The sequence below is a fragment of the Gekko japonicus genome, unplaced genomic scaffold, assembly GCF_001447785.1.
Source record: "Gekko japonicus isolate JY-2015 unplaced genomic scaffold, Gekko_japonicus_V1.1 scaffold63, whole genome shotgun sequence".
NCBI classification, from domain to species: Eukaryota; Metazoa; Chordata; class Lepidosauria; order Squamata; family Gekkonidae; genus Gekko; species Gekko japonicus.
This window is the reverse complement of record NW_015168654.1, coordinates 1,964,765-1,988,801: the sequence shown is the minus strand read 5'-3', so window position 1 is coordinate 1,988,801 and position 24,037 is coordinate 1,964,765. Positions and strand designations below refer to the sequence as shown.

The window sequence follows — 24,037 nt, the reverse complement described above, 5'->3', positions numbered from 1 at the left end:
AATTTCCAGGTCTTTCCCAACCCAGAGCTGGCAACCCTGCTGCCGTCCCTCCAAAGGCACTGCAGCCAACCTGCTCCTCTCCCTGCATGTTCTCTTCTCCCTTGGGCAGGACGGCTCTCTGGATTCAGAGTTAATCTTAATATGCACCACCGGTCCCTCAAAAGAAGGCACTGTCCACAGTGATCATTTCACTTGTATCTGGAACTGTAGTCCTTGGCCAGCTTTTGAGTCACACAGAACTCTTCTCTCCATCAGCAACAAAGGAAATGAAACATACATTCCACTGTTTGCTGAATTATGATTGCTCTCCTCTTAGGATGTAGCAACAGGAAGTTATTTAATAAGCAAGCTGTTAGAACTGGATTACTACTAGGCCACGAGGCAAGAAATCCTAGAGACAAAACAACTGAGGGAAAATAAATCCATCCTCTTTGGAAACAAATTGGCCAAGTGTCAGGCATATCTGCGTCCCAAGTGCCTTATGCGCCCCCTAGAGCCTTTGGAAGGCAGAAACAAACAAAGGAGAGATGTGACTGTTGCTATATCAAGAACTCTGGAAACTGCAGTCAGCTCTGATGGTATTGCCTGGTAGTTAGAGGCCTTGGTGTTGGGCACCCTTCGTGTTCAACTGCACGTGGTTTCTTCTGAGTTTATTTTAAAGGACTTTTTTTTTTGCTTCTGCAAATTCAGCCTCATGGTTGCTTTTACAAAGAGGATGGATGGGAAGAAAGGGAAAGTAGGAAAACTTCAATCGCTTCCTGCCTTTAAAAAAATACAGAAAGCCACCCCCTGTTTGCTTTTTCCCTGCAATTTGAGAGTCAGTGTGGTGTAGTGCTTAAGAGTATTGGACTAGTATCTGGAAGATCCGGGTTCAAATCCCTGCTTGTACCATGGAAGCTTGCTGGGTGACCTTGGGCCAGTCACACTCTCTCAGCCTAACCTCAACCTCACAGGGTGGTTGTAAGGATAAAATGGAGGAGAAGAGAATGATGTAAGCTACCATGGGTCCCCACTGGGGAGAAAGCCAGGGGAATAAATTTGCTTTTAGTCTTTGTGGGGGAAATGTAAAGGTACTTGTATTTTTTTGGTCCGCAAGAGGAGTAAAAGCACCTTAGGAGTGGCTTTTTCCAGTGAGAGAATGGCAGGTGAAGAAAGGGTTCCAAGTTTTCTTCTCACAGTCTCTTCCTTGATAAAGGAACCCCAGAGGCTTCATTTCCAAATGGAGGGGGGGGGACCCTGGCTGAGCCCCACCTCTCAGTGTTGGGGAAGAGGAAGAAGAATGTTTTTGCTTTGCTTCTTGATTGTTTGCTTGTTGAGAAGGGGATTCAGGGAAGGAGGAAGGGAATAAGCACAGATTCTGTTTGAGGCCTCCATGAAATCTCTTTCCCATTTTGGGCAGGGATATCCCCCATTTATACTTCCCCCTTTCTGCAGCCCCCTGGCATCCCATTCCTGCCCTCTCCTTCCCAGTCAAAGCGAGGTAGGATCATACATGAACAATGGACTAAGCCATGACCCTCTGCATCTGTCCCTCCAACAGGATCACAGACATGTCCAAAGCATCCATGAGCAACCGCCCGGAGCCTGGCTATGAAAACATGGACCACTTTTCCATCAATGTGGAACATGTGGCTGAAATGCTGAGAACAATTGAATTCCATACAGGTGAGGGCAGCAGGTGTGTGTGTGGGGGGGGCTGCCACTATCCTGGAAGAGCCTGGTCAGGGGCCAATCTGATCCCTGGGCCACTGTGGAGACAAGGGTGAGGGCTGAGCGTCCAGTAGAGCCCCTGGTCTATCCTGACTCTTTGCAGGACCAGAAGAAGGCCGGGGCCAGCAGGCTGAGAAGGAAGCTGTCAGCATTGGGGAAGGGAGCAGGGTCAGAGGGAGGTCAAGCTCTGCGCGTGGGTTTTATGGACACATGTGCTCTGCAAAAGGTGTGCAGGTATCAACATGGGGCTAGAAAAGTGGCAGACAGAGAGTCCCTTTTCTAGAAGAGGGAAAGAAAGGCTGGAGAACAGTGCCACACAGAGGGCAGGGGAGCTATCAAGTTTGCAGGGCTGGGCAGAAGTGGATTTATGTACAAGTTAAGTAAGCTGCCGTTTAGAGCTTATGATCATGAGGGGCACCTAAATACCAGAAGATGCTACAATTACTGCAGTGTCCTCTGCCTTTGTAACCGCTGTTCTTCATTGTGGGTGTGTCATGCCGTACATGGGTTTTGTTTGCATTGTTCTTCCAAGGGGGCTTGCAAAGGGGATCTTGGACGCGTGAAAGCTCATACCCCGAAAATCTTGTTGGTCTCTCCGATGCTACTCGGACTCAAGTTTAGCTAGATCAAGATGGGTAGCCATGTTAGTCTGTCCGTCTGTAGCAGCAGGAAAGAGCAAGAGTCCAGTAGCACCTTAAAGACTAACAAAGTTTGTGGCAGGGTATGAGTTTTCCTGAGTCACAGCTCGCTTCTTCAGGTATCTGAGCTGTGACTCGTGAAAGCTCATACACTGTCACAAATTTTGTTAGTCTTTAAGGTGCCACTGGACTCCTGGTCAAATCTAGCTGCTCTACTGCAGACGCAGATGGCTGCCCTCTGAAACTTTTCCCAGTTCTGTAGTCCTAATCCTACCTGCCTTGTTTATTTGATTTGCTGTTGGATTGAATTGTTTCACATGTTTTATAATCCACCTTGAGTCTCAGTGAGAAAGGTGGGCTGTGAATTATGTTAATAATAGTAATAATAATAATATAAAATTACCATTTTCCTGGCAATGACATAAGCCTTCTTAAACTTGACATCGTTTAGGGATTCAGCAAGTCTTAATCCAGCTCTGTGTTCTGGATGCAGGCGGAGTGGAGGGGTGGATGGATAATTTTACCCAGGTCTGATTTCAGGGGAGGACATGCAAGCTTCATTGAACTCGGCAAGCAGATTCTCTCACTTTCAAGCCCCCACCTGGCCACTGTTGGAAGCGAACCAAATTCTGGACCTTGGTTTTGCTTCAGTGAGGAGGCTCTCCTGTTCATCGCATGAATGAGTTCCTGAAGCAGCAGGGACCGCTCAGTCTAACACACTCTAAGTGAGCTTTGTAAGCCCATCAGTTTTGGAAAGGTGCATTCTGTTGAGTCTAACAAAGCTCTTCAGGAGTCTGAACTTAACGGGGGGCTGGGGGTGAAGGTACAGCAGGATGACTGTAAATTTCACAAACCTGTGAACACATTTCTCCAGCGCACTGCACTCCTGGCCAAGTATTCCAAGCCAATGACTAGGGTTACCAGCTCTGGGTCGGGAAATACCTGGAGATTTTTTTTGGAGGGGTGGAGCCGGAGGAGGGCAGGGTTTGGGGAAGGGAAGGACTCCAATGGGATGTAATGCCAAGGAGTTGTTGTTATTGTTCAGTCGCACAGTCGAGTCCGACTCTTCGCGAGTCCACCTTCCAAAGCAGGCCATTTTCTCCATTGTCGCCTGGAGATCAGTGGTAATCCCAGGAGATCTCCAGCCACCACCTGTAGGCTGGCAACCCTACCAATGACCTAGTCTGCACTTGTAGCACAATAAGGCGAGACTGAATTAGCCGAGTCCTCAGTGGCTGCAGGCTGTGGAAGGTCAGTAGTTCAGCAGTTCGAGATCCGAGTTGCCGCATGATGGAGTGAGCTCCCATCCCTAGTTCCAGCTCCTGCCAACCTAGCAGTTCGAAAGCAAGAAATTGCAAGTAGATAACTAGGTACCACTTCGGTGGGAAGGTAACAGCGTTCCGTGCACCTTGGTGTTTAGTCATGCCGGCCACATGACCACGGAAATGTCTTCGGACAGCACTGGCTCTTCGGCTTTGAAACTGAGACGAGCACCGCAACCCTAGAGTCGGATTCGACTGACTTTCGAACAAGGGAACCTTTACCTTTTACAGTGGCATCAACACTCCCTTTTCAAAGTGCAAGTGCAAGATGCCGCTTCTGATCACTCCCTTACACAAAACATATTGACTGCAATTAGTAAACTAGCTCTGCCAGGAGAGAACTAGACTAGACCTTTTCTCCTTGATATGCTAGTTGCTTGCTTATGTTGCAACGGTGAGACAGAAACTGCTCAGCAGCAGCGTCCACTTTCGCACCCTGGGGTTCCAGCAACTCATTCAGCTCCATTTGTGTAGACCAGGCCCTACAACCTGTTTTGGCTGCAGATAGCTTCTGTAGCAATTTCACCTGCAGATACAGGTGGCTTCTGTAGCAATTTCACTTGTACCAGGTAAAATTGCATCCACTCCATAAAGGAGAAATGAACCACTTTGGTCTGGTAGATTTTCCTCCATCTAAAAATGAATATCTTGAATATGTCCTTTCGGGCTGCTCTTTCCCACCCGAGTTCTGTCTGTCTACTAAATGTTTTTCTTGCCCTTCCTTTAATGAGTGCAGAGAGGCATGCATGGTTCAGCCTTCCCTGTTTTCTCCTGGCAACAACCCTCTGGGGTAGGTGAGGCTGAGAGAGAAGGTGGCTAGCCCAAAGGCACCCACTGAGCTTCATGGCAGTGTGAGGATTTGAACCCATGTCTCCCAAATCCTAACCTGACACTAAGCACAATACCACACTCTTATCTGTTTAGTACCTTGTCTTTTTCTGCCATTTCTCTAAGCAGCTCAGGGTGGCCTGCATTGGTCTTCCCTGTCTCACAACAACACATTGAGGTAGGTTACGTTGAGAGTGAGTGACTGTCCAGTGAGTTTTCATGGCAGAGGGGGGATTTGAATCCAGGTCTCCCAGATCCTAGTCCAGCATTTTAGCCACTACACCAAGCTGGCTTTGTTTTTTCTTGGCAAATAGCTGTGCCTCCGAAACCAGATCCTGACCTTATGCAGAGTCCAACTGTTGACTGCTCCAGGGAGTGGTTTCTCATCCACAGCTCCTTGCAGGTTCCTCTGCTGCTGCTGCTTCCTCATATCATTCTGTAAAGTTTGCAGATGGTGAATGAATGCAAAACATCGGGTGGGAAACTGCTGTGTGCTGGTTCAAGCACTGTATTTTTTAAAAATGCATCTTCAGGAGTGAATCTGCCCAGTAGCTTGTGTTATGTATTTTCACCCAAGAGACCCAGTCTGATGTAGTGGTTAAGTGTGCAGACTCTAATCTGAGAGAACCGGGTTTGATTCCCCACTCCTCCACGTGCAGCTGCTGGTGTGACCTTGGGCCAGTCACAAGTTCTTTCAGAGCTGTTCTCTCACAAGCAGTCCTCGAAAGAGGGCTCTTTCAGCCCCCCCTACTTCACAGGGTGTCTGTTGTAGGGAGGGGAAGGGAAAGGAGATGGTAAGCCACTCTGAGACTCCTTCGGGCAATGAAAGGCGGGGTATAAATCCAATCTCCTCCTCCTCCTCCTTTGCCATAATACGTTTAGCCAAAATAGGGCATTAGTGTTTTGGCAAAATAGTGTGTTAGTGCAAATAGTTTGGGTTTTTTAAGGATTCATTTTGCATTGGTATCAACAGAGACCAACCGGAACTATAAATTGTGCTGGTCCACACCTGCGGCTGTGAGCTCACCGGTCACATGCAAGTGCCAAGTCTCTCCCCTGCTGAGCAAAACTGAACATTCAAACACCACAGGGGTAGGCAGGAGTCAGGCCACCTCTTGAAATCTCAACGCTCCATATAAGCAGTAACTCCTATACCGTGGGGCAGTGGAAATTTGATATCTTTGAAGAAAGCGGCAAAAGCCTCGGAGGATATGCCAGTACTGCTTGATGTACTTTAATGTATTGAGCCACAATTTAATTTCCTTCCTAGGCACAGAAATTAGCATTGTCTGGATTTCTTGGATGGGGGGGATTCTGCCAAATTGGATATGAAACCACCCCTACTTGCTGTCAGTGGAAACAGTGCATATATTTACATATAACGTGTTCAGTGCTCAATGTACTCTTCAGATTGGTTTGTTTTTTCTCAGATTTATGAGTTTAATAGTACCTTCTCTGAGAACATCACAGTGAGTAGCTCTCGGTGTGTTGTGAACTTTTCCAGTTCTCTTACATCTCTGGACTTTCGAGGAATTGACTCTCCGGGATGCGCTGCCCTCCCGCCTCTATCCCAATTCCTTGTAATATACAAGTCCTGGTGCTTTCACCAGTAATGAACAAACAGCTGGACATACCCTGGGCACAAGGGGTTGGATCCAGTAATATGCTTGTGCAAGGGTCGTAAATCCTTCTGACACACACACACACCCCTCAGCATTCTTTTCTGATCTCAGGAAAGTTGATTCCCAGGCCTGTGGGATCTACATGGATGAGTAGACATGGGGGGGGGGTAGTGTCAGTGGGAGGTAGCGGGGAGTGGGCAAAATTGTTCCCTCCTCCCTCTTTCGTCAGTGGAGCTCCGCTGGTGCCCAGGACCCAGGCAGGGAGACAATGACACCATGACCCAGGCCTGACTGCATCTGGTTCCTCTTTCTCTCAGATGCTGCTGGAGAAGAGGCTGAAGTGGAAGGACCTGGCCCAGAAGGTGGCGATGCTACAGGAGAAGAGGAGCGCCCAGAAGCAGCGGATGCCCCCGAGGGGACGGAAGGTGAGCTGCAGCTGGACGTGCCAGGATCAATACAGTGGGGTGGAGCAAACACCAAGCAGTCTCTGCAGGTCAAGCCCCATCATCTGTCTAAAGAGGAACCCCTTGGGGATGGAGTGGGAAGAGCTTCCCCTTTACCAATCAGAAGGCCACAACTTGCTCTTGTGGTGGGGCGTGGGGCCGTTGTCACAAGAGCCAGCGTGGTTCACTGGATAGAGTGTCAGACTATGATATGGGAGGCCCAGGTTCGAATCCCCCTGGAAGCTCACTGGAAGACCTTGGGCCTGGCCTACCTTATAGGATAGCTGTGAAGATAAAATAGAGGTGTGGAGAACAACACTGCAAGCCACTTTGGGTCCCTGTTGGGGAGGAAAGTCAGGTGTGTACGTAGCTAAATAAATAAGGACTCATTATCCCCAAGGCTCAAGGGGCAAGGTGAGCTTTGCATGGGAACAGAACATCGTCAGTCCCCTGCTGGGTCTGACCAGAGGTCTGCTGAATCCCGTGTTCTAGTCTCCGGCGGTGACCAGCCAGCGGCACTAGGGGAGCTGAGAAGCAGGAGTCATCTCCCAACCTTTAGCCTGTTGTTAGTCCTCTACATCTCTCTCCACATCTCTGTTCAACCTCAATCCCTCTCTCCCAGCCATGGACTTGTCAGCATCACGCTGCTTCCAGGTCTGTCTTCGGGTCCTGTGGGCCAGTCACTCAACTCTCGGCCTACCCTACTTCCCCAGGTGGTTGTTCCGAGAATAAAACAGAGGCGGGGAGAATGATGCTGCAGGCCACTTTGGGTATAAATCTCTAAATCCTGCCTCCATTTCTCTTCCTAGATGCGGGGTTGAGACCCAAGCCAGCAAGTGCCTCACATGGTAAGTCAAAATATGTGTGGAGGAAGCTCCCATCTCAAGCCGATCAGGGATGGGAGGTTGGTGCCCTCCAGTTGTTATCTTGAGGTAGTGAAGAACCCCTGCCTAGAGAATTCCACAGCCTGGCCGATCATCTTGGGACCGTGTTGGAATGATGCCATCCCATAACTGAATTTGTTTTCCCTGGGTTTTTAAGCCCAGTATGGAAAACAGGACTTAAGAACATAAGAGAAGCCAATGTTGGATCAAGCCAATGGCCCATCTAGTCCAACATCTGTCACACATTGGCCAAAAATACCAGGTGCCATCAGGAGGTCCAGCAGTGGGGCCAGGACACTAAAAGCCCTCTTACTGTTGCCCCCCCCCAAGCACCAAGAATACAGAGCCTCACTTGCCCCAGTCTGAGAGTTCCTATCTATACCTTGTGGCTAATAGTCACTGATGGACCTCTGCTCCATATGTTTATCCAATTCCCTCTTGAAGCTGTCCATAAGACTTGAGCAGCTGTAGAATTGGGTTGGGGGCAGTGTTCCCTCTAAGCTGAGTTAGTGTGAGCTGGCTCACAGTTTCTTAGCCTCCGGCTCACACATTTTTGTCTTAGCTCAGGAAGGATGGCTCCAGAGCAAACTAATTTCTGCAGTAGCCAAATCACTCGCTCACAACTTTAATGCCAGTAGCTCACAAAGTGGAATTTTTGCACACAATACCCCACAGCTTAGAAGGAGCATTGGTTGGGGGTATTTGAACAGATGGGAGTGGGGGGGAGGGAGAAAAATACACTGCCCATGTTGCATTCCTCCCAAATCTGAAACAAAATATCTCTTCCTATATTTAATTTTTTTTAAATAATCAATTCTTTTTGTATTTTGCAACCGCCTTGGGTCTTACCAAAAAATGGCAGGCTGTAAGTGAATGACTGGTGGCTGGGCAGGCCCTTTTGACCTGGACTTTCACCTAGGTCCACCTCCTCTCTGGCACTGCCTGTGGTGACTGCTGCTAGGCCCTCTTTTGCTAGCTCATTTAAAGGAAGGGCAGGAGTTGTTGGCGTAGGATAACTGGGCATGGAGGTTTTATCTGCCTTCCAAGGGACTCTGCTAGTCTTGGCATCTTCAGTGATGAGGGACCCACTAGCCCTTCTCACCCGAGCCCTAAGACTGAGGGTCTCCCCTGGGGGATAGGGTCTGAAGAGGACTGAGCACCCACAGTCCTGAGCATCCTTCTTGTCTCCTGGCAGGTCAACACTGAAAATGCGGTGTAAAGGCAAGCAGGAAGAGAAGCGACCCACAATGCCTCCTGAGTAGCAGCTTCCCCCACAAACCCCCTCAGCTCCATCTGAATACCTTCCTTGCCTTCCTCTTCCTGTGACCCAACCTCCTCTTGGGGTTTTTTCATGCCATGCAGAGAATGAATATTGTATTGTCTTTGTAACTCTCTTCTCTGGAGTGCTGCCAGGTGGGGGTGGGCTGGCTGCTGCTGAAGCTATCCCTCATGGGTGGAAAATGAGCTGATAAGGTATCGATTTTGAGGCTTCTGGAAATCGTAGAGGGTTACGAACATAAGAAGAGCCCTGCTGGATCAGACCAGTGGCCTGTCTAGTCCAGCACTCTGTCTCACACAGTGGCCAACCAGTTACATCTGGAGGGCCAACAACAGGCTGTGGAGGCTGAAATGTTCCCCTGATGTTGATTTCTGGTTCTGGGACTCACAGGTTGACTGCCTCTGACTGTGGAGGTTTTCTCCAGTCACTGGCCTCTCCTCCATGAATCCCCTTTGAAACCTGTGGCCATCACTACATCCTCTGGCAGCGAATTCTACACTTTACTGGTCCCTGGTGGTCCCCCCTTCCCCTAGGAGCAGCATTTTGAGCTGCAGGTGTAAAATGCCCATTCCCTGGCTGGCAATACTTGTGTCTGTGGAAATGCCCTGTTGGATCACTGAAGCCGTGTCCTGTGTACAGGCTGGTGGTCTCTGCTTGGCCTCTAATCAGCCTCTGTTAATAAATTGTTGGCTGGTTACTCTGGAGCTGCCTCTTTGAGCCTGGGAGCACCCTCCCTGAGGTTTTGCCTTTGGTTTCTTGCAGTTGGCCCTGAAGTGTTTGAGGGAGAGACACCCACCAATTTTTGAACAGCTTCAAAGCCAGCTCGTGGCTAGGGGGTGTCCACCAGGAATAGCCTAGGGCAGCCTGGCAGGGCAGTGTGGTGTAGGGGTTAGATCAGGATTCAGGACTGAAGGCAACCTAAGTCCTACCCGCCGATCCAGGTCTGGAAGTTACTGTGAATATAAAAGGGGAGCCAGCCAGGTGCCGAAAGGAGAGGATGAAAACCCTCGACCCCCGCAGCCTCCGGTGACTCCCCTCCCCCCTATGGTGATCTCCTCTTTCTACACACAGCCCCCCCCCCGCGGGAACGCAGAGCAACACAGGCTCCCCCGCTCCCCCCCCCCCATTGCACACGTGAAAGCGGGTTGTTGTCTGGCCAGTGGTTTTATTTCGAAACCGCGCCGTCGGGGGAGGGGCGCCCCCGCTAGTGTCCCCAGCGGCCGATGGCTGCAAAGAGCCCCCTTCGCGTCCTCGTCGGCGCGGCCTCCCCGCGGGCCAGCTCAGTCCCTTGGTCCGGAGTTGCAGGCTGCCGTCCCGGGGGCCCCTGGCTGGACGGAGTGCGTCGAGGGGGCGGCGGCCTCATGCGGGGCTGGTCTTCCCCCGGGGGGGGGTGGGAGGCTCTCGGCTGGACCCTCCCACCTGGTGCTGGCTTGCCCGGGTCTCTCCCCCCCAGCATCCCTCCCGCGACTTTCCCTTCCGGCCGGAGGCCCCCTTGGGCGTTTCACTGGCGGAGAAAAAGATCGGGGGAGGGGGGGGCAGGAGCAGGTTGAGACTTGAGGAGGAGGCGGCGGCGCCCCCGGGCGGGACTCGGCGGGAGGGGAGAGCCGAGCCGGCCGAGCATCCGTCAGTGGGGAGGGAGACTCTGGGCTCTTCCCGCTAGAGGGCGCCCCAGTCAGTTGGGCGCCGCCGGATGCCGCTGCCGCCGGGTTAGGGACCGGCAGGGTCTTTCCAGACCCGCAAGGCGCGGCCTCCTCCTCCTCCTCGCCCCAGAGGGAATAATGCCTCTGCCGAGGGGGTCCCGCCTTTGGGACGGCCGGGCGGTTTCTGGGGTGTGTGTGTGTGTGTGTGTCTGCATGCAGGTCGATCGAAACTAACAGGACTGTCTGCTTTCCGTGATCGACTGACCGTCTCCCCTGCCATTGCCAAGCATGTTTCTCATCAGGCGGGCTCCTCAAGGCGGCGGCCCTGGCGCCAGGGGCGGCGGGCACAGGACTACCCTGCGCCGGAGTCGCTGCCGGCCAGAGTGGGGAATCGCGACTGCAGCAGCCGGCCAGTGCTCTGCTTCAGGGCAAGCCAGCTGCGTGGGGACGGGAACCAGAGCCGACCCACCCACACGCCCGTCGGGTGCCGCGGCCCGAGTTGCTGGGAACTGGAAGGGCAACGCGAGAGCTGTGGGCCCTCCTGCCACAGTGCCACTCCCCCCGCAGCCCCCCGCCTGGCGCCCACAAAACAACGCGGTCGGCCCGTCTGCCTGGCCGCCAGACTTTTCTGCCCGAGAGGGGAGCGGCAGCGGGGCTTGCCTGGAGCACCTGCCTCGGAGCCCGCCAGGAACCGAAAGAGGCGCGCTGTCCGACGGCGACCCTCTGGCTGCTGCTGCTGCTGGACGGCTGGATGCCCCGGCGGGCGGCTCCGCAGCTGGCTTTCCCGGGTGGCCGGCCGGTCGGCGTCACTTGCCCAGGTCCTCGAAGACGAGGCGGTTCTCCTCGGCCTGCTCCTGCTGGCTCTGAAGGCGCGCGATCTCGAGCATGTGGCGGAGGAGGTGGAAGGTGAGGTCGATGGAGTTGGGCCACTCCTGGCGCTTCAGGCGCTCGCTCAGCTCCCCCGCCGGAGCCGCCCGGGTCAGGGGCCGCCTCGCCAAGGCCGCCCCGTCGGGTCCGGGAGCCGGCGAGGAGGGAGCCAGCAGGGGCCCCCGGGTGCCGGCGCGACGAGCCTGGCCCAAGGGCAGCAGCTTCAGCCGGAGGCTCAGCCCGCGCTCCCCGGGGCCCTCGAAGTCCGTGAGGCGAGCGGACGCCCGCGAGAGCAGCAGGAGCGAGGCCACGAGGAGGGGCAGCAGCGCCCGTCTCATGCTGCCTGGGGCCGTCCGGGCCTGCGAAGAGAGCGGCCGGTGAGTCCCCGAGGGGGGGTGGCGGGCAGCCCGGGCGCGCTGGCAGGGAGTCGGGTCAGTCTGTCTCGCTCTCTCCTCCGCACAGAGGCCGAGGGAGCGGGCCAGCCGGGACTTTCCCGAGCTTCCCCGGGGCAAGAGGGGCGTCTAAGCCGGGCGCTGGAGTGCGGTCCTCGGAGTCCTTCTTCCAGCAGGGGGCGACACGAGCAGGCAGACTCGGAGCCCCGTCGAGGAAGCGGAGGCGCGCGCGGGGGGGGGGGGGCCCGTCTGAGTCCCCGCCTGCCTCAATCCTGCGACGGCGGGAAGGCGCTCACCACGGTGCGCTCTTGCCGGTCCGGGAAGGCGGGTGCGCGGAGCCGCTGGCGGGATCTTTATATAGAGCCAGGCCGGGAGATCCATTGACGTCAGCGCGGGACATGGACGGATTGCCGATGGAGAGCCACCCCGGCCAGGGTGGGACGCAGCAGCGGGAGGGGGCAAAGAGGGGGGGGGACAAACCAAGAACAACTCTGGTGATCATTTGACTGGTGCTCCAGGACCGCTTGGCTGCCATCAACAGCTAAGCCCAGAGGGTGGAGCTCTCCACTTCCCTGTGTCGTCCTAAAACAAGTAGCGCCTGCAGGCTTCCCAGAGGCAGCCTCCCCCCTCCCCCGTCACCGCAGTAAGGCAGTGTCTAGCAACAGCATCTATGTGTTTATTACCCCCCATCTACTCCTTTCAGTACCAGGTTTATGGGTCATCTGTCTTTAAAGTGGCGGCAGAATGGCCCACTTGATAAAACAGTTTTAGAAAGTGAGAGGCCCCACCACCGGTGATTTCTAAACCTAAAACATTCGACTGCGGGGCACCCAGAGAAAAGGAGTCGTGCATGTTGTGTATACAGGTGTGTTAGGATGAGGATGAAGTTTTTTTGGATCCATGGCTTTGCGCTCAAAGGCGTGCCATACCATTTTTGACCACAGGTGGGCCAGTCGAAGATGATGGCAAGCAGATGGCTCCCTACTTCTTGCTGCAGCACAGCTATGGGATGTTTTATTTCCACTCCCTGGGGCGGTATGGAGGGCTGAATGAATGCCAAGCAACATGGAAAGACACGTGAATGAGCTCACCCTCCCTACCCTGGGCAGGCTTCTGACGATACCTGGTAGTAATCAACAGGCTACACACAGTTTGGCCTCAGCATTTGTTGGTTGGGTCTTCAATAGTTAGTTCCTTGTTAGGGGCAAACGTCTGCCGGGAGCCTGTTTCCCCAACACAGCTCGCTGCTGGGAGTTTTCCATTCCCCACCCACCACGGAATGACTAAACGCGGTGGAACTCCAAGAGCCTCCAGAAGAAAGCAAGACTCCTGCTAGACTAGACGTTTGTAGCTGAATTAAAGGGGTGGGGGGTCCGGTGAGGTGGCACATGGTGCCCGTTCGCGGGGAGGGCGGGATATAAATTCTAATAATAATAATAATACCAAATAATAATAATTAAAAAAATAATACTCTGCTCATTCCAAGCCAGAGCCTCTCAAGGCAAGACGCAGTTCGTGCGAGGACCCGCACTCTGCGCGCTGTTGCTGTCCGTGGTGCTGAAACGAGGCAAGTTGCGTACAATGCTGGGGCTTTGATGCCTAGGTTCTCTTTCCCCTCCTCCGTAGAATATTTATGGTTCTCTTTGGTGCTCCCAGCTCAGCCAAAGTCCCCAGAAGGCAGAGTTCATAGGGGCTACCAACCTTCAGAGGGCAGAAGTGTGTGCAGCCCTTTTCTTGTTGCTTTCAGGGGGAAATGCATCTCAAGGTGGCATGGGTTTATATCTGCACTGGTCCAAAACCAAAATGAACCGCAGTCCATGTTGCTGCTGTGTCTGAGTGGTAGCTTAAGGAGTACAATAGCCATGCACACCACACAGTTAAAGGGAACTGAAGGTTTCAAGAACTGAAACATATAGCCCTGACCTGGATAGCCCAGGCAAGCCCCATCTTGGAAGCTAAGCAGGACCAGCCCTGGCAAGTACTTGGAAAGGAGACCTCCAAGAAACACAAGGGCCCGGACGCAGAGGTAGGTAATAGCAAAAGGGGTTGGAACACTTTCCCTATGAGGAAAGGTTAAGGCGCTTAGGGCTCTTTAGCTTGGAGAAACGACGACTGAGGGGTGACATAAGATTATGCATGGGAAAGAGCAGGTAGAGAAAGAGGTACTTTTCTCCCTTTCTCACAATACAAGAACTCGTGGGCACTCCATGAAATTGCTGAGCGGTCGGGTTAGAATGGATAAAAGGAAGTACCGTACTTCTTCACCCAAAGAGTGATTAACACATGGAATTCACTGCCACAGGAAGTGGTGGCGGCTGCAAGCATGGACAGCTTCAAAAGGGAATTAGATTAGCATATGGAGCAGAGGTCCATCAGTGGCTATTAGCCAGAAGGTATAGATAGGGACTCTGGGGCAAGTGATGCTCTGTCATCTTGGTGCTTGGGGGGGTCAACAGTGGGAGGGCTTCTAATGTCCTGGCCCCACTGGTGGACCTCCTGATGGCACTGGTATTTCTGGCCACTGTGTGACACAGAGTGTTGGACTGGATGGGCCTTTGGCCTGATCCAACATTGGCATCTCTTATGTTCTTATGTTCAAGCCACCTCTCAGAAACATCCAAGCCCCACTAGGGGTCAGAAGAAGTCAACCATGACTTCCCAGCATACACACACAAATACAACCCCCCCCAACATGTCTCAGAGTGATTGTGCATTTGACCCAACCCAGAGAATTTACCAGGTTTTCCCTATAATCCAAGGGTTGCCACCACCAAATTGGCTAGGTTAAATTACTATCTTCCTTACTTTGCAACACTACTCCCTTTTCAATTTTATTACAGGTTGCAGTGAAAAACATTGACCTCTAGAGACCTGAAAGTTACCATCTTCCTCTTGCCACCTAAGCCACAAGTGGTAATTTCTGATTCATCTTGCCATTTGAGCTAAAGCTCCTCCCATGGAACTGTTCTTTCTTAGCAAAATTGCCCTATGATTTTAGTAGAAGCATTGCTGCTTATAGGATGGATGAAGGGGAGCTGGGCAACTTTTTAGGATGTTCATTGTTTCTGAGGTAGTAACGCCCTCCCCCATCTCAGGTTGGGACCCCTGGGAGTAAAAGCTGAAAATTTGTGCCACAGAGAACATGAAGGCAGAGTTCTGACACCCACAGGAAGAAGTGGAAAATCTCTCAAGCTGTTTTTCTGGGGCGGGGGGGGCGGCAGCAGGGGGCATTTATACTCGAGTTACCAAAAGGCGCACAATTGTAAATGAATGCAAAGAGGCCTTCCCCTCGAGGAGTCCTGCCTTATCCAGTGAGTAGAAAGTCCGAATTCCAAGAAGAGCGAGAGGGAGAGTGGAAGGGGGAGCTCAGACTCTCCCTGCCACCCACCCTTGGTGAACCTGACAAACTCCAAGCCAGTTAAAATTCTATATGGTGATGGAGGAAAGTGCTGTCAAATTGAAGCCGACTTATGGGACTCCGTAGGGTTTTCAAGGCAAAAGACATTCAGAGGCAGTTTGCCATGGCCTACCTCTGTGTAGTGACCCTGGGCTTCCTTGGTGGTCTCCCATCCAAATACTAACCAGGGTTGATCCTGCTTAGCTTCTGAGTTCGGATGAGGTCAGGCTAGCCTGGACCATCTAAGGCGAGGGCAAGAGTCTATGGACTTGCAACAGAATATGGATGTTGATTCCTCAAAACGTCCTTTGAAGTACTGGGTTAAATCAGCACATACACTACACCCTGTCACAAAGCCTCCCGCCCCAAGACAGAACCCATCTTTCTGCTGGCCCAGCTGATCAGCGTGCTGCAGATCTTGCCTACTCCACTTAAGAGCAATGCAGCTGTGGATTACAGCTGTGCTGAAGCCTCCTCAGACACCTGAGCCCCAGGATGTGTGGCTGTGCCACATGTGCCTAATAAGGAAGGGCTCAACTTTACATGACAGGTGTACTACTGCTGAATGCCCGCTCCTGGAATGCACCCCCATCCCAAAATGTGCTGGCAAACACCTCTGCTCAGGTACATTATGCTCCCTTTGTGCCAGCTCTTCCACCCCAAGGGAAGGTGGCCTGGCGTTCCTATCTCCGAGCCCCTACCAAAGCTGCAGTGCTGGCACCAGCTGAAGCCCGATGCCTGGGACACTAAGCAAACATCAGGCAGCAATTACCTCGCTCCTGGACAAACAGAGCCCCGGGCAGGTTAAACAGAGGGAGCAGGCAATGATTGGCCAAGAAGCAGCCTGGCGGAACTCAAGTCCGTTTTGCCTTGCAGCGTGTGGCCTTTGTCCCAGGGAAAGGACGAGGGACTCCCAAGGGAGCCAGCCCCCCCCCCCCCCCCCCGTAGCAGCAGCAAGCCATCTGTAGGAGTGAAGGCAGCTGTTCCATGAAGCGTCACCCCCTGGTCTCCTACCACATTACATGGCCTACAAGCATGTACTTATTTTACCTGGCAAATATAAAGTATGAGAAAGACGGCTAAACTAAACTTCCACAGTCTTTCTTTCTTTGGGATGTGATCCTCTTTATTATTTATTTAGTATTACTTTCCATTTATATCCCAACTTGCTAGGCAAACGTTAAGATGTCCCTGTTGGGGTCCTGAGCGCACATGAAGTTGCCTTACACACCAAGTCAAACCACTGGTCTATCAAGGCCAATACTGTTGATTTGGACTGGCAGCAACTCCCCAGGGTCTCAGCCTGAGGTCTTTCACACTGCCTTCTCCCTGATCCTTTTAAATGGAGATGCCAGGGATTGAATTTGGGACCTTCTGCATGCAGAGCCGACTCTATTAGCTCTGAACCACAGCCCCTCTCCCCTTAAAGACCCATTAATCCCCTGGGCTAAGCACCAGGCTTTCAGTGGAGATGTCCAGGATTGAACCGACATGCAAAGCAGATACTTTAGCGCTGAGCTGCAGGCTCTCCACTCTCTTTGGATGTTAAGTGGCATTTTATTAGGGATGGGCACAGAGTCGAGCCTGAGCCAAAGTCTGGTTTGTGAACGGCGCCTTTCCCCAAATACTCACTGAGCTTCTGCTCAGTTCAATTCGAGGTTCACCCCCGACGCGTGCACGCCAGTTCCAGCTGGCATCGGGCATTGCCCCTGGCACACCTGCATCACCTGGAAGTGATGCAAGTGCATCGGGGGGGGGGGCGATGCGCTCACATCACTTCCAGATGACACAGGCGCAGCAGGGGCCCGAAGCTGCTGGAACCAGTTCAGTTTGGGCGGGTTTTTTCCTCGGGGGTTCGGTTCGGGGTTGCCTGGTTCGTGAGCCCCAAAGTGAACCAGGCTTTCCCAGTCTGTGCCCATCCCTACATTTTATACAGTCTTTAGCTATTTAAAAAAATGTGATTCCTCCCTCAAGGATTTCCCCATATTTAGTACAGTGAAGCAGATAGGATCTTTGAACACTCCACACTGCTCCAGGGCTCCTCTCTGAGGCTGATGGTAGCCCCATCACCTGCTGCTTTCTACTACTTTCTACTACTGCCTTTTCTGCTCTGGCATATCATGTACTGCCTGCTGAGAACAAGGTTTATGGAGAAATGGCTTAGAAATTTTCTAAATAAATACAGAGATGTGTTCTATAAACCCTCCACTGAGACCAGCCCCATTTCTGAAGCCACAATGCTGGTTCAGGAGGACCCTAGAGACCATCTATCCTGATTTCTGAGAACATGTGCACATTTACATTTGCTCCAGTGTCCAGATTTGTCACAACTCGTTTACTTCAGTCAACAGGTAAAGGTAAAGGTTTCCTTGCTCGAAAGCCAGTCGAATCCGACTCTAGGGTTGCGGTGCTCATCTCCGTTTCAAAGCCGAAGAGCCAGCGCTGTCCGAAGACGTTTCCGTGGTCATGTGGCCGGCATGAGTAAACACCAAGGTGCACGGAACGCTGTTACCTTCCCACCGAAGTGGTCCCTATTTATCTACTTGCAATTTCTTGCTTTCGAACTGCTAGAGTCCACAAATACATGAGAAGAGCCTCCTGCTGGATCAGAGCACAGGTCCATTCAGTCCCCTATCTGCTTTCTGATAGCAGGTTACGGAAGCTCTGCAGAGGTACACTGCCTCTGAACATGGAAGTTACATTCAGCCATCATGCCTACTGGAACCCACTGAGACACCCATCACCTCTTCTGAAATCCATCCAAGACAGTGACTATGACCACTTGGTGTAGCAGCTTATTAATTCATTAGAATGACAAGTAGGTCTTGAAGACACACAGAGTGGACCCAATACCTGGAAACTGTACAATCTACCCATTTTGTGGCATCTACTTATGAGTACCAATGGAACGCAGAGCTGTGAAGCCCTCTGGAAATTACTAACAGCAGTTGGGTCCTGGCAAGGCTTTCGGCTCCATGTCTGCCTCACCTTAATGCTCCGTTTCCAAAAAGGTTCCTACTACAAATGCAACAGCAAGTTTCTGAATGCCTACAGCACTACTAAGGTCTTCCACATCACAGGAAATGGTGTAGCTTCCGATGGATAGCCTGTACCTCCCTGCTCTCCTGACTCAGGCTGGCAGAGACATACACACTGTCAGGCTCTCTTGATTGTGGTTTGAGGTAGTCTCAACTTGCGTAGGGCTGAGAAGACTGAACAGGGGTGACTGGGGAAGAGGGGTGCCGAGGCAGGACACTCTGCTGTGTGCAACAGACAGCCTCCCTGGGTGAGAAACAGAGGCCAAAGGGAGCACGTGCTGGATGAGGCACCGGGAAGGAAGAAGCGGGCACTGATGTGCTGGTGTCCAGAAGAGCCTCTGATTGTCCACGTTGCCAAGTCATAGTTGATTAGTCTTCCAGGAGAGGTAGGAGTTGAAGACGATGGCGACACACTGAACCACAGCCAGCCTGGGGGCGGAGAAAGAAGGAAGGGGGTGGGAGACCAAGACTGACCCACACCAGCAGAGGGCAAGCTGTGGGGCCTGCACTTAGGTGTGTGACTTGGAAAACCCAAAAGTTGGTGGGGAGAGTTCCTGAAGCACTAGGATGTACACTGGGAACATTGCTGTCCAGGTGGCTTCCAAGTCAGTAGCTGCCGACAGAGAGGGGGGGCAAAGTTGGGCATGCAGGGAGAGCAGTTTTTACCTGTAGTGCAAAGGGACGAAGTAGAAGTTGACAACTTGCAAAGCTGGCCAGATCTGAAAGACACACGGCATAGTTGGGGGAAGGAACACTGACCCCAAATGGGAGCCCGCCCCTCCTATCTGTCTCGGCCAATGAGGAACTGCACAGGAGATGCAGCTGGGGATGAATGGGAGGCCCAACTGCTGAGCCCCAACTAGTAGAAAGGGGCCAACCTACCCAGTTCCGCCTCCCTCTCACTATGGTTATCACAACCTCCTAAGCACATGAAGCTGCATTTGACTGAATCAGATCATTGGGCCATCAAGGTCAGTGTTTCCTGCTCTGGCAGGCAGTACCTCTCCAAGGTCTCAGGCAGAAGGCTTTCATATCACCTACTGCTTGATCCTTTTAACCAGGAGATGCCAGGGATTGCTTTCTACATGCAAAACAGGTGCTTTACCACTGAGCCACTGCTATACACGAATACATCACGCTTCCTCCTAAGGAGCTGGACCCTTGGTCCATCTAGGTCAGTATTGTCTACTCTGACAGGCAGCAGCTCTCCAGGGCCGCAGGCAGAGGTCTTGCACAGCACCTGTTCCTCGCTCTGTTAAAATGGAGATGCCAGCCGGGGACTGAACTCGGGACCTTCTGCCATGGGTCACTGCCACTCCTTCTTTACAGCCCTCAGAAAAGGCAGTGAAGCAGCACCTCCCCTGACATGGCAGCACCTCTTGTGTCACCCCCCCCCCCCCCGATTGAGCCAGACGATGCTGTCCTGGCATGGCGTGGCGTGACATTTGTACCCAGCTGCTGCCCCAAGTGCGAGTCCCACTGAAGAGGCAGGAGAGCTACTCACATAGTAGTTGGTGATCAGGGTATCTTTGTAGTCCTGTAAGGAAGTAGCAGAAACGGATCAGAGGGCTCCACCTGGGCCTGCATCAGCTCCCCACATCTCAGCCAGACCCCACCACCCCTGGACAGATGCTGACCCCAGCCTTCTCTTGGAAAACTCCATGGAAAGAGACCCCAGGACCTTCCTGGGCAGCTGCCGCAGGGTCAGAAAACTCTGTAATGTTTAGACAAAACTTCATTTATTGTTATCCTGCCCCTCCAAGCATCATACATGGCTCTCCCCCACCTTGCAGTTTTATCCTCACAACAGCCCTGCAAGGTACATTCCATTGACAGAGAACAGGTGACTGGGCCCAGCGTCGCCCCATGAGCTTCACAGCAGACTTGAATCCTGGTCTTTCCTGGTCCTAGTCCAACCCCCTAAGCACTGCTCCATACAGGGAATCCAAAGTTTTTAAAATCTCCCTCCCTCAAAGCTTTTCTTTTGCTCATCTCTTTGCCTGCAGCAGAGGTGCTCAATCAAAAACTGTCTTTCTCTTTTTCTCTCTTTCTCTCTTTCCGATAAACACTTCAGCAGTGCTAGCAATACGTGTTCCCCAGTCCTCTTTTCTAGAGACTAAATATCCCAGTTCCTTTAGTCTTTCTACACAGGACTTCACATCATCTTCACCATCCTCCTCCATTCTTTCTGGATTGTTCATATCCTTGGTAGTGGTGGTGAGGAACTATACACCCAGCTGTGGGTCATTCTCCTAACTTCTCAGGCACCACCTTTGCCAACCCCGTCCTTGCAGTTATCTGCCCTCTGCCAGATTGGACGGGGTTCAAAAGGAAAGATGTACCAGAGTCTGACCCACTGCCAGCCAGCTGATAAAGGGGGCCCTGCTGATGCAACAGCTAGGCTGGCGAGACACAGAGAAACTGCAGCTTTTAGGGACAGTTTAAAAGGAAGTCTCGGAGGGAGGCTATTTATATCCTGGCATAGATGCCCCATGGCCCAGCCGGAGACTCCCAAAGATAAACGCGACACCTGGCAGGTGGCCTGAATGGCAAGGCCTGGCAAAGGCCCAACTTGGATTATGCTGTCTGTGGCGCAAAATGCAGCAGAAGCGACGCACCATGTGTGAAAGGCAAATGGAAGATCTGGCTATTTAGGGTTGGCTGAATGCAGACCTCAAGCATGGGGGCGGGGGTGGTGGTGGAATATGTCAGGAATTCAAAATTGCAGCAGCACTCACCAAAGCCGTGCCCTCCCTCTGCCCCCAGCATCGCATCAGTCTTGTTTACTTAAAAAGGGATGCTTGGCCTCTGCAGTCTAACATCCTCAAGACAGCTTACAAGGCATACAAATAAACAAACAAACCTGAGTCTTGTGGGTACCACCCTTACCGACTAACCACCTTGTATTCCACCATAAACTCTTGTGGTCTAGAGGATATTGTTCAGATACAATGGGTGGGACTTTACCATACTACTATTTTATACTGGGGTACAAAAATGCACCAAACAAACAGCAGCACTAGGGAGCCATAAAAGCCAAAAGTACAGAAGTACAGAATTTATGTAAAAATTGCAATCTCATCAAGGAAAAAAGTTATGCTTAGCTAGTTGTCAAGCTGGCAGAGTTGGGTTGTGGAGTCCCGGGTTTTGCTAAGAGAATTAACATGTGTCATGATTAAAAAATCCCAACTCTTTGTTCAAACAAGAGAGGAGGAGCTTTATAAAATAAAACGTGTTGTAAACCAGTCAACTGTAAAAGAGAGTTTTAAAGTTGTTTTAAAACTGTTTTAATTATCTTATTAATATATGTATTTGATGTATTTCAGAACTTGTGATCCGCCCCTGAGCCTGTCTGCAGGGAGGGCAGAATATAAATTGAAATAAATAAATAAATATATTTAAAAAGTCTGCAACAGTCAATGCCAGTTCCTATTCATGACGCCAGGATGTGGGCAGAGTTGGGAGTTCCACCAACCACATCCCAGAATTCCATTCTAGGGGAAGAAGACTGAAAGAAGTTCAACAGGAAGAGGAACCAGTATCACATTAAGGAATTCCAATTTACGAACAAAGCAGCATCGCTTCAACCAATGGAAGCCTAACTTTCTCCATGCTGGCTCTGGTCAAAGGACTGTCTACCTAAAGCAATGCAAAACTAGAGGGTAATCAGGTGTGTGCTTTCTTGCTCAAGCCTGGTTGCATTACTGATTGTTGAGTTGATTCCAGCTATGGGTTGGGAGGACAGGTGGGTATTTTAACAAACTGCCTTGGGAGCGCACAGATCCCAGGTAACTGGGTTCCCCAAACTTCATTTCTTTGGTACATGAAAACAGGATTGAGTGTGGGGGACTGAGAAGGCAAAAAACAGGAGAGGGACTCTGGCATTAACTTCCCCACGTGGGGTCCTGGCTGGCTCAGCATGATTTTGAGGGTACAGGCACTTTGCTGGGTTTGGGCTCCCAATCACCCTCCCTGCCCCTCGCCCACTGATGGCACCCACCCTCACAAATGCCTTTGAACCAGAGCTCTTTGAAATTTACTCTCTCCTGACTCATCTCTGGTTAGCAAACAACAAGTGGTTCTTAGTCGACGCAGAGATGAGAGAGTTCTGTGCTGGACAAGGAAAGGAAAACACAGAAAACATATTGCTCAGACATCTTATTGCTATTGTATCATGACCGTGAGTGTCAAACCAGCCGGCCCATGAGCCAAGATTCCACTGAGTGACTCAGCGGGTGCCGATGCAGGAGCGGGGGGGGGGGGGGGGGGGGACAGCTCCCTGGCACTGCCGGAAGCAGGAGGCGACAGGCGAGAGAGAGAGCAGGGCCTTCCAAAGGGGAGGTGTGGGGACAAGAGCAGATGCCCAAGTGGGCGCCAGTCAACGACAAGGTCCTTCTTTGGCTGGATCCTGATTTGCCAGAAAGACAAACGGGCCCAGCATTGCCAAGACCTCAGTTCCAAGCACACCAGCTCAACCAGGGTGTTTGGGAGGAGTCCGACGAGGATGACTGAAGAGACAAACTGCAGGAAAACAGGCAAAAGGAACTGGGCATATTTGGCAGGGTGTGATTTTTCAGCTGACGAGGGTGGTGAAGGGGATGACGGCTCACCCCTGGCCAAGGAAGACAGGAAAGAGCTGGATTTCAGAAGAAGCGGAGCACACTTCAGCCTTGGAGCAGAGTGGCCAGGAAATGACAATGCCTTATGCAAGAGGGCTGCCTCCTCCGTCCCGCCCCCCCCAGTTCTGTGGCTGCCAGCTCACCCGATGCAGCTACTCACTGACTCAGTGGCTCACCTGGGTTCCAGAAGCATCTCTGCATCCCAACATGGGGCTTTAGGAGAGGGGAGTCAATGGCAGAGAGCCAGGGCTGGCACTGCACCCACAGTCAAGAAGCCCCCAAAGGTCACTACAGGGATGAGTTGACGGCCTGCTTGATCCTGCCCACCTCCTCCACACAGCCCGCTTGGACCTCTGCCTTCCTGTCTGGCGGCTGCCACCTCCCAGGGAACGCCAGTCAACCCCTGTCCTCCGCCTTCCCTACTGTTTCGTAACATGCCACTGTTCCCCCTCCCCATTTTCTAAAACCCATCTCCAGCTAACTTCTATGCCACCCCCCCCCCCCATTTCTACGGGGTGTAGTTTTCCCATGGACTCGCTCTCTCTTGAGCCCCAAAATCTGCCTTTGGCGGGGAGGGCGGGGTATAAATAAAATAAATAAATAAATAAATTCATCCAAATCACTAAGGTGATCCTCTTTTGCCAAATCCAAAGGTCTCCCCTCTGGGCTCACCATCAGAGCTCCTGCTTGGACACTGAAGTGGTTAGAGCTCCAGGGGAGAGCCAAGTGGCTTCCTCCCAGAAGGCTGGGAGCTAGATGGATGTGCCGGGGGCAAGAGGGAGATGCTCAGCAAACAGCAGAGCCAAAGGAGTTCTGAACTCCAGCACTGAAAGAACTCCCAGGCCGGCTCATACCCAGAGCCCCGCCCGCAGCACACCTGCCCTTCCACTGGCAGCCTCAGCCAAAGTCTGGATGGCCCCATCGTTCGGCAGGGGGTTGGACTGCAGGGACTTCTAGCCCTCTTTCCACATTCACGACTTCCTATACTTACCTGTACGAATGAACGGCAGCTATTGCCTTCACTGCAGCAATGGGAGCCTAGCAGACATGGAATATCTCACACAGAACTATTTGGGGTGGCCAGTCAGGGTGAGAGAGTGATGCAGTTCAGGTGAGAGAGTGATGAACTTGCCAGATGGTTTGGGCCATGCCGTGTGGCATCTCCTTGCGCCCGCCCCCCTCCCCGGGGCATCCCCAGCGTTGGCTCACCCGCTTGATCTTGCTCCAGTTCTCTTCCATGGACAAGCCGTTGAGCGTGCCCACCAAAGCCAGAAAACAGCCAAGGAAGCAGGGGGCAAACCCGCCCTGGAAGAGAAAGAGGGTTCAGAGGTAAGGAGGGAAGCCAGTGACACCTGTGA

The 24,037-nt window shown here is 52.3% G+C and overlaps 3 protein-coding genes across 3 annotated transcripts in view; 1 reads left to right on the top strand and 2 right to left on the bottom strand.

Annotated features, from left to right (window-relative positions):
- The window catches only part of TRIM54 (tripartite motif containing 54), a 35,070-nt gene extending 25,238 nt beyond the window's left edge, over positions 1-9,832 (top strand). The window contains exons 7-10 of the mRNA XM_015415176.1: positions 1,541-1,665; positions 6,438-6,545; positions 7,373-7,411; positions 8,643-9,832. Of these exons, the coding sequence (XP_015270662.1) occupies positions 1,541-1,665; positions 6,438-6,545; positions 7,373-7,411; positions 8,643-8,653 (283 nt within the window). The 3' untranslated portion in view covers positions 8,654-9,832. The remainder of the gene's footprint in view (positions 1-1,540; positions 1,666-6,437; positions 6,546-7,372; positions 7,412-8,642) is intronic.
- A 1,310-nt stretch (positions 9,833-11,142) lies between these two features.
- UCN (urocortin) lies at positions 11,143-11,847 on the bottom strand. The gene has a single exon (XM_015415167.1). It carries the CDS (start codon positions 11,569-11,571, stop codon positions 11,173-11,175), a length of 399 nt encoding a protein of 132 aa, XP_015270653.1. The 5' UTR covers positions 11,572-11,847; the 3' UTR covers positions 11,143-11,172.
- A 5,685-nt stretch (positions 11,848-17,532) lies between these two features.
- MPV17 (MpV17 mitochondrial inner membrane protein) overlaps positions 17,533-24,037 on the bottom strand; it is a 22,355-nt gene continuing 15,850 nt past the window's right edge. Inside the window, exons 5-8 of the mRNA XM_015415154.1 lie at positions 23,889-23,984; positions 19,565-19,597; positions 18,727-18,779; positions 17,533-18,489 (exon numbers count right to left, since the gene is read on the bottom strand). Of these exons, the coding sequence (XP_015270640.1) occupies positions 18,420-18,489; positions 18,727-18,779; positions 19,565-19,597; positions 23,889-23,984 (252 nt within the window). The 3' untranslated portion in view covers positions 17,533-18,419. The remainder of the gene's footprint in view (positions 18,490-18,726; positions 18,780-19,564; positions 19,598-23,888; positions 23,985-24,037) is intronic.

Excerpts from the sequence above, each read along its gene's own strand:
- UCN (XM_015415167.1), bottom strand. The coding sequence starts at position 11,571 with ATGAGACGGGCGCTGCTGCCCCTCCTCGTGGCCTCGCTCCTGCTGCTC.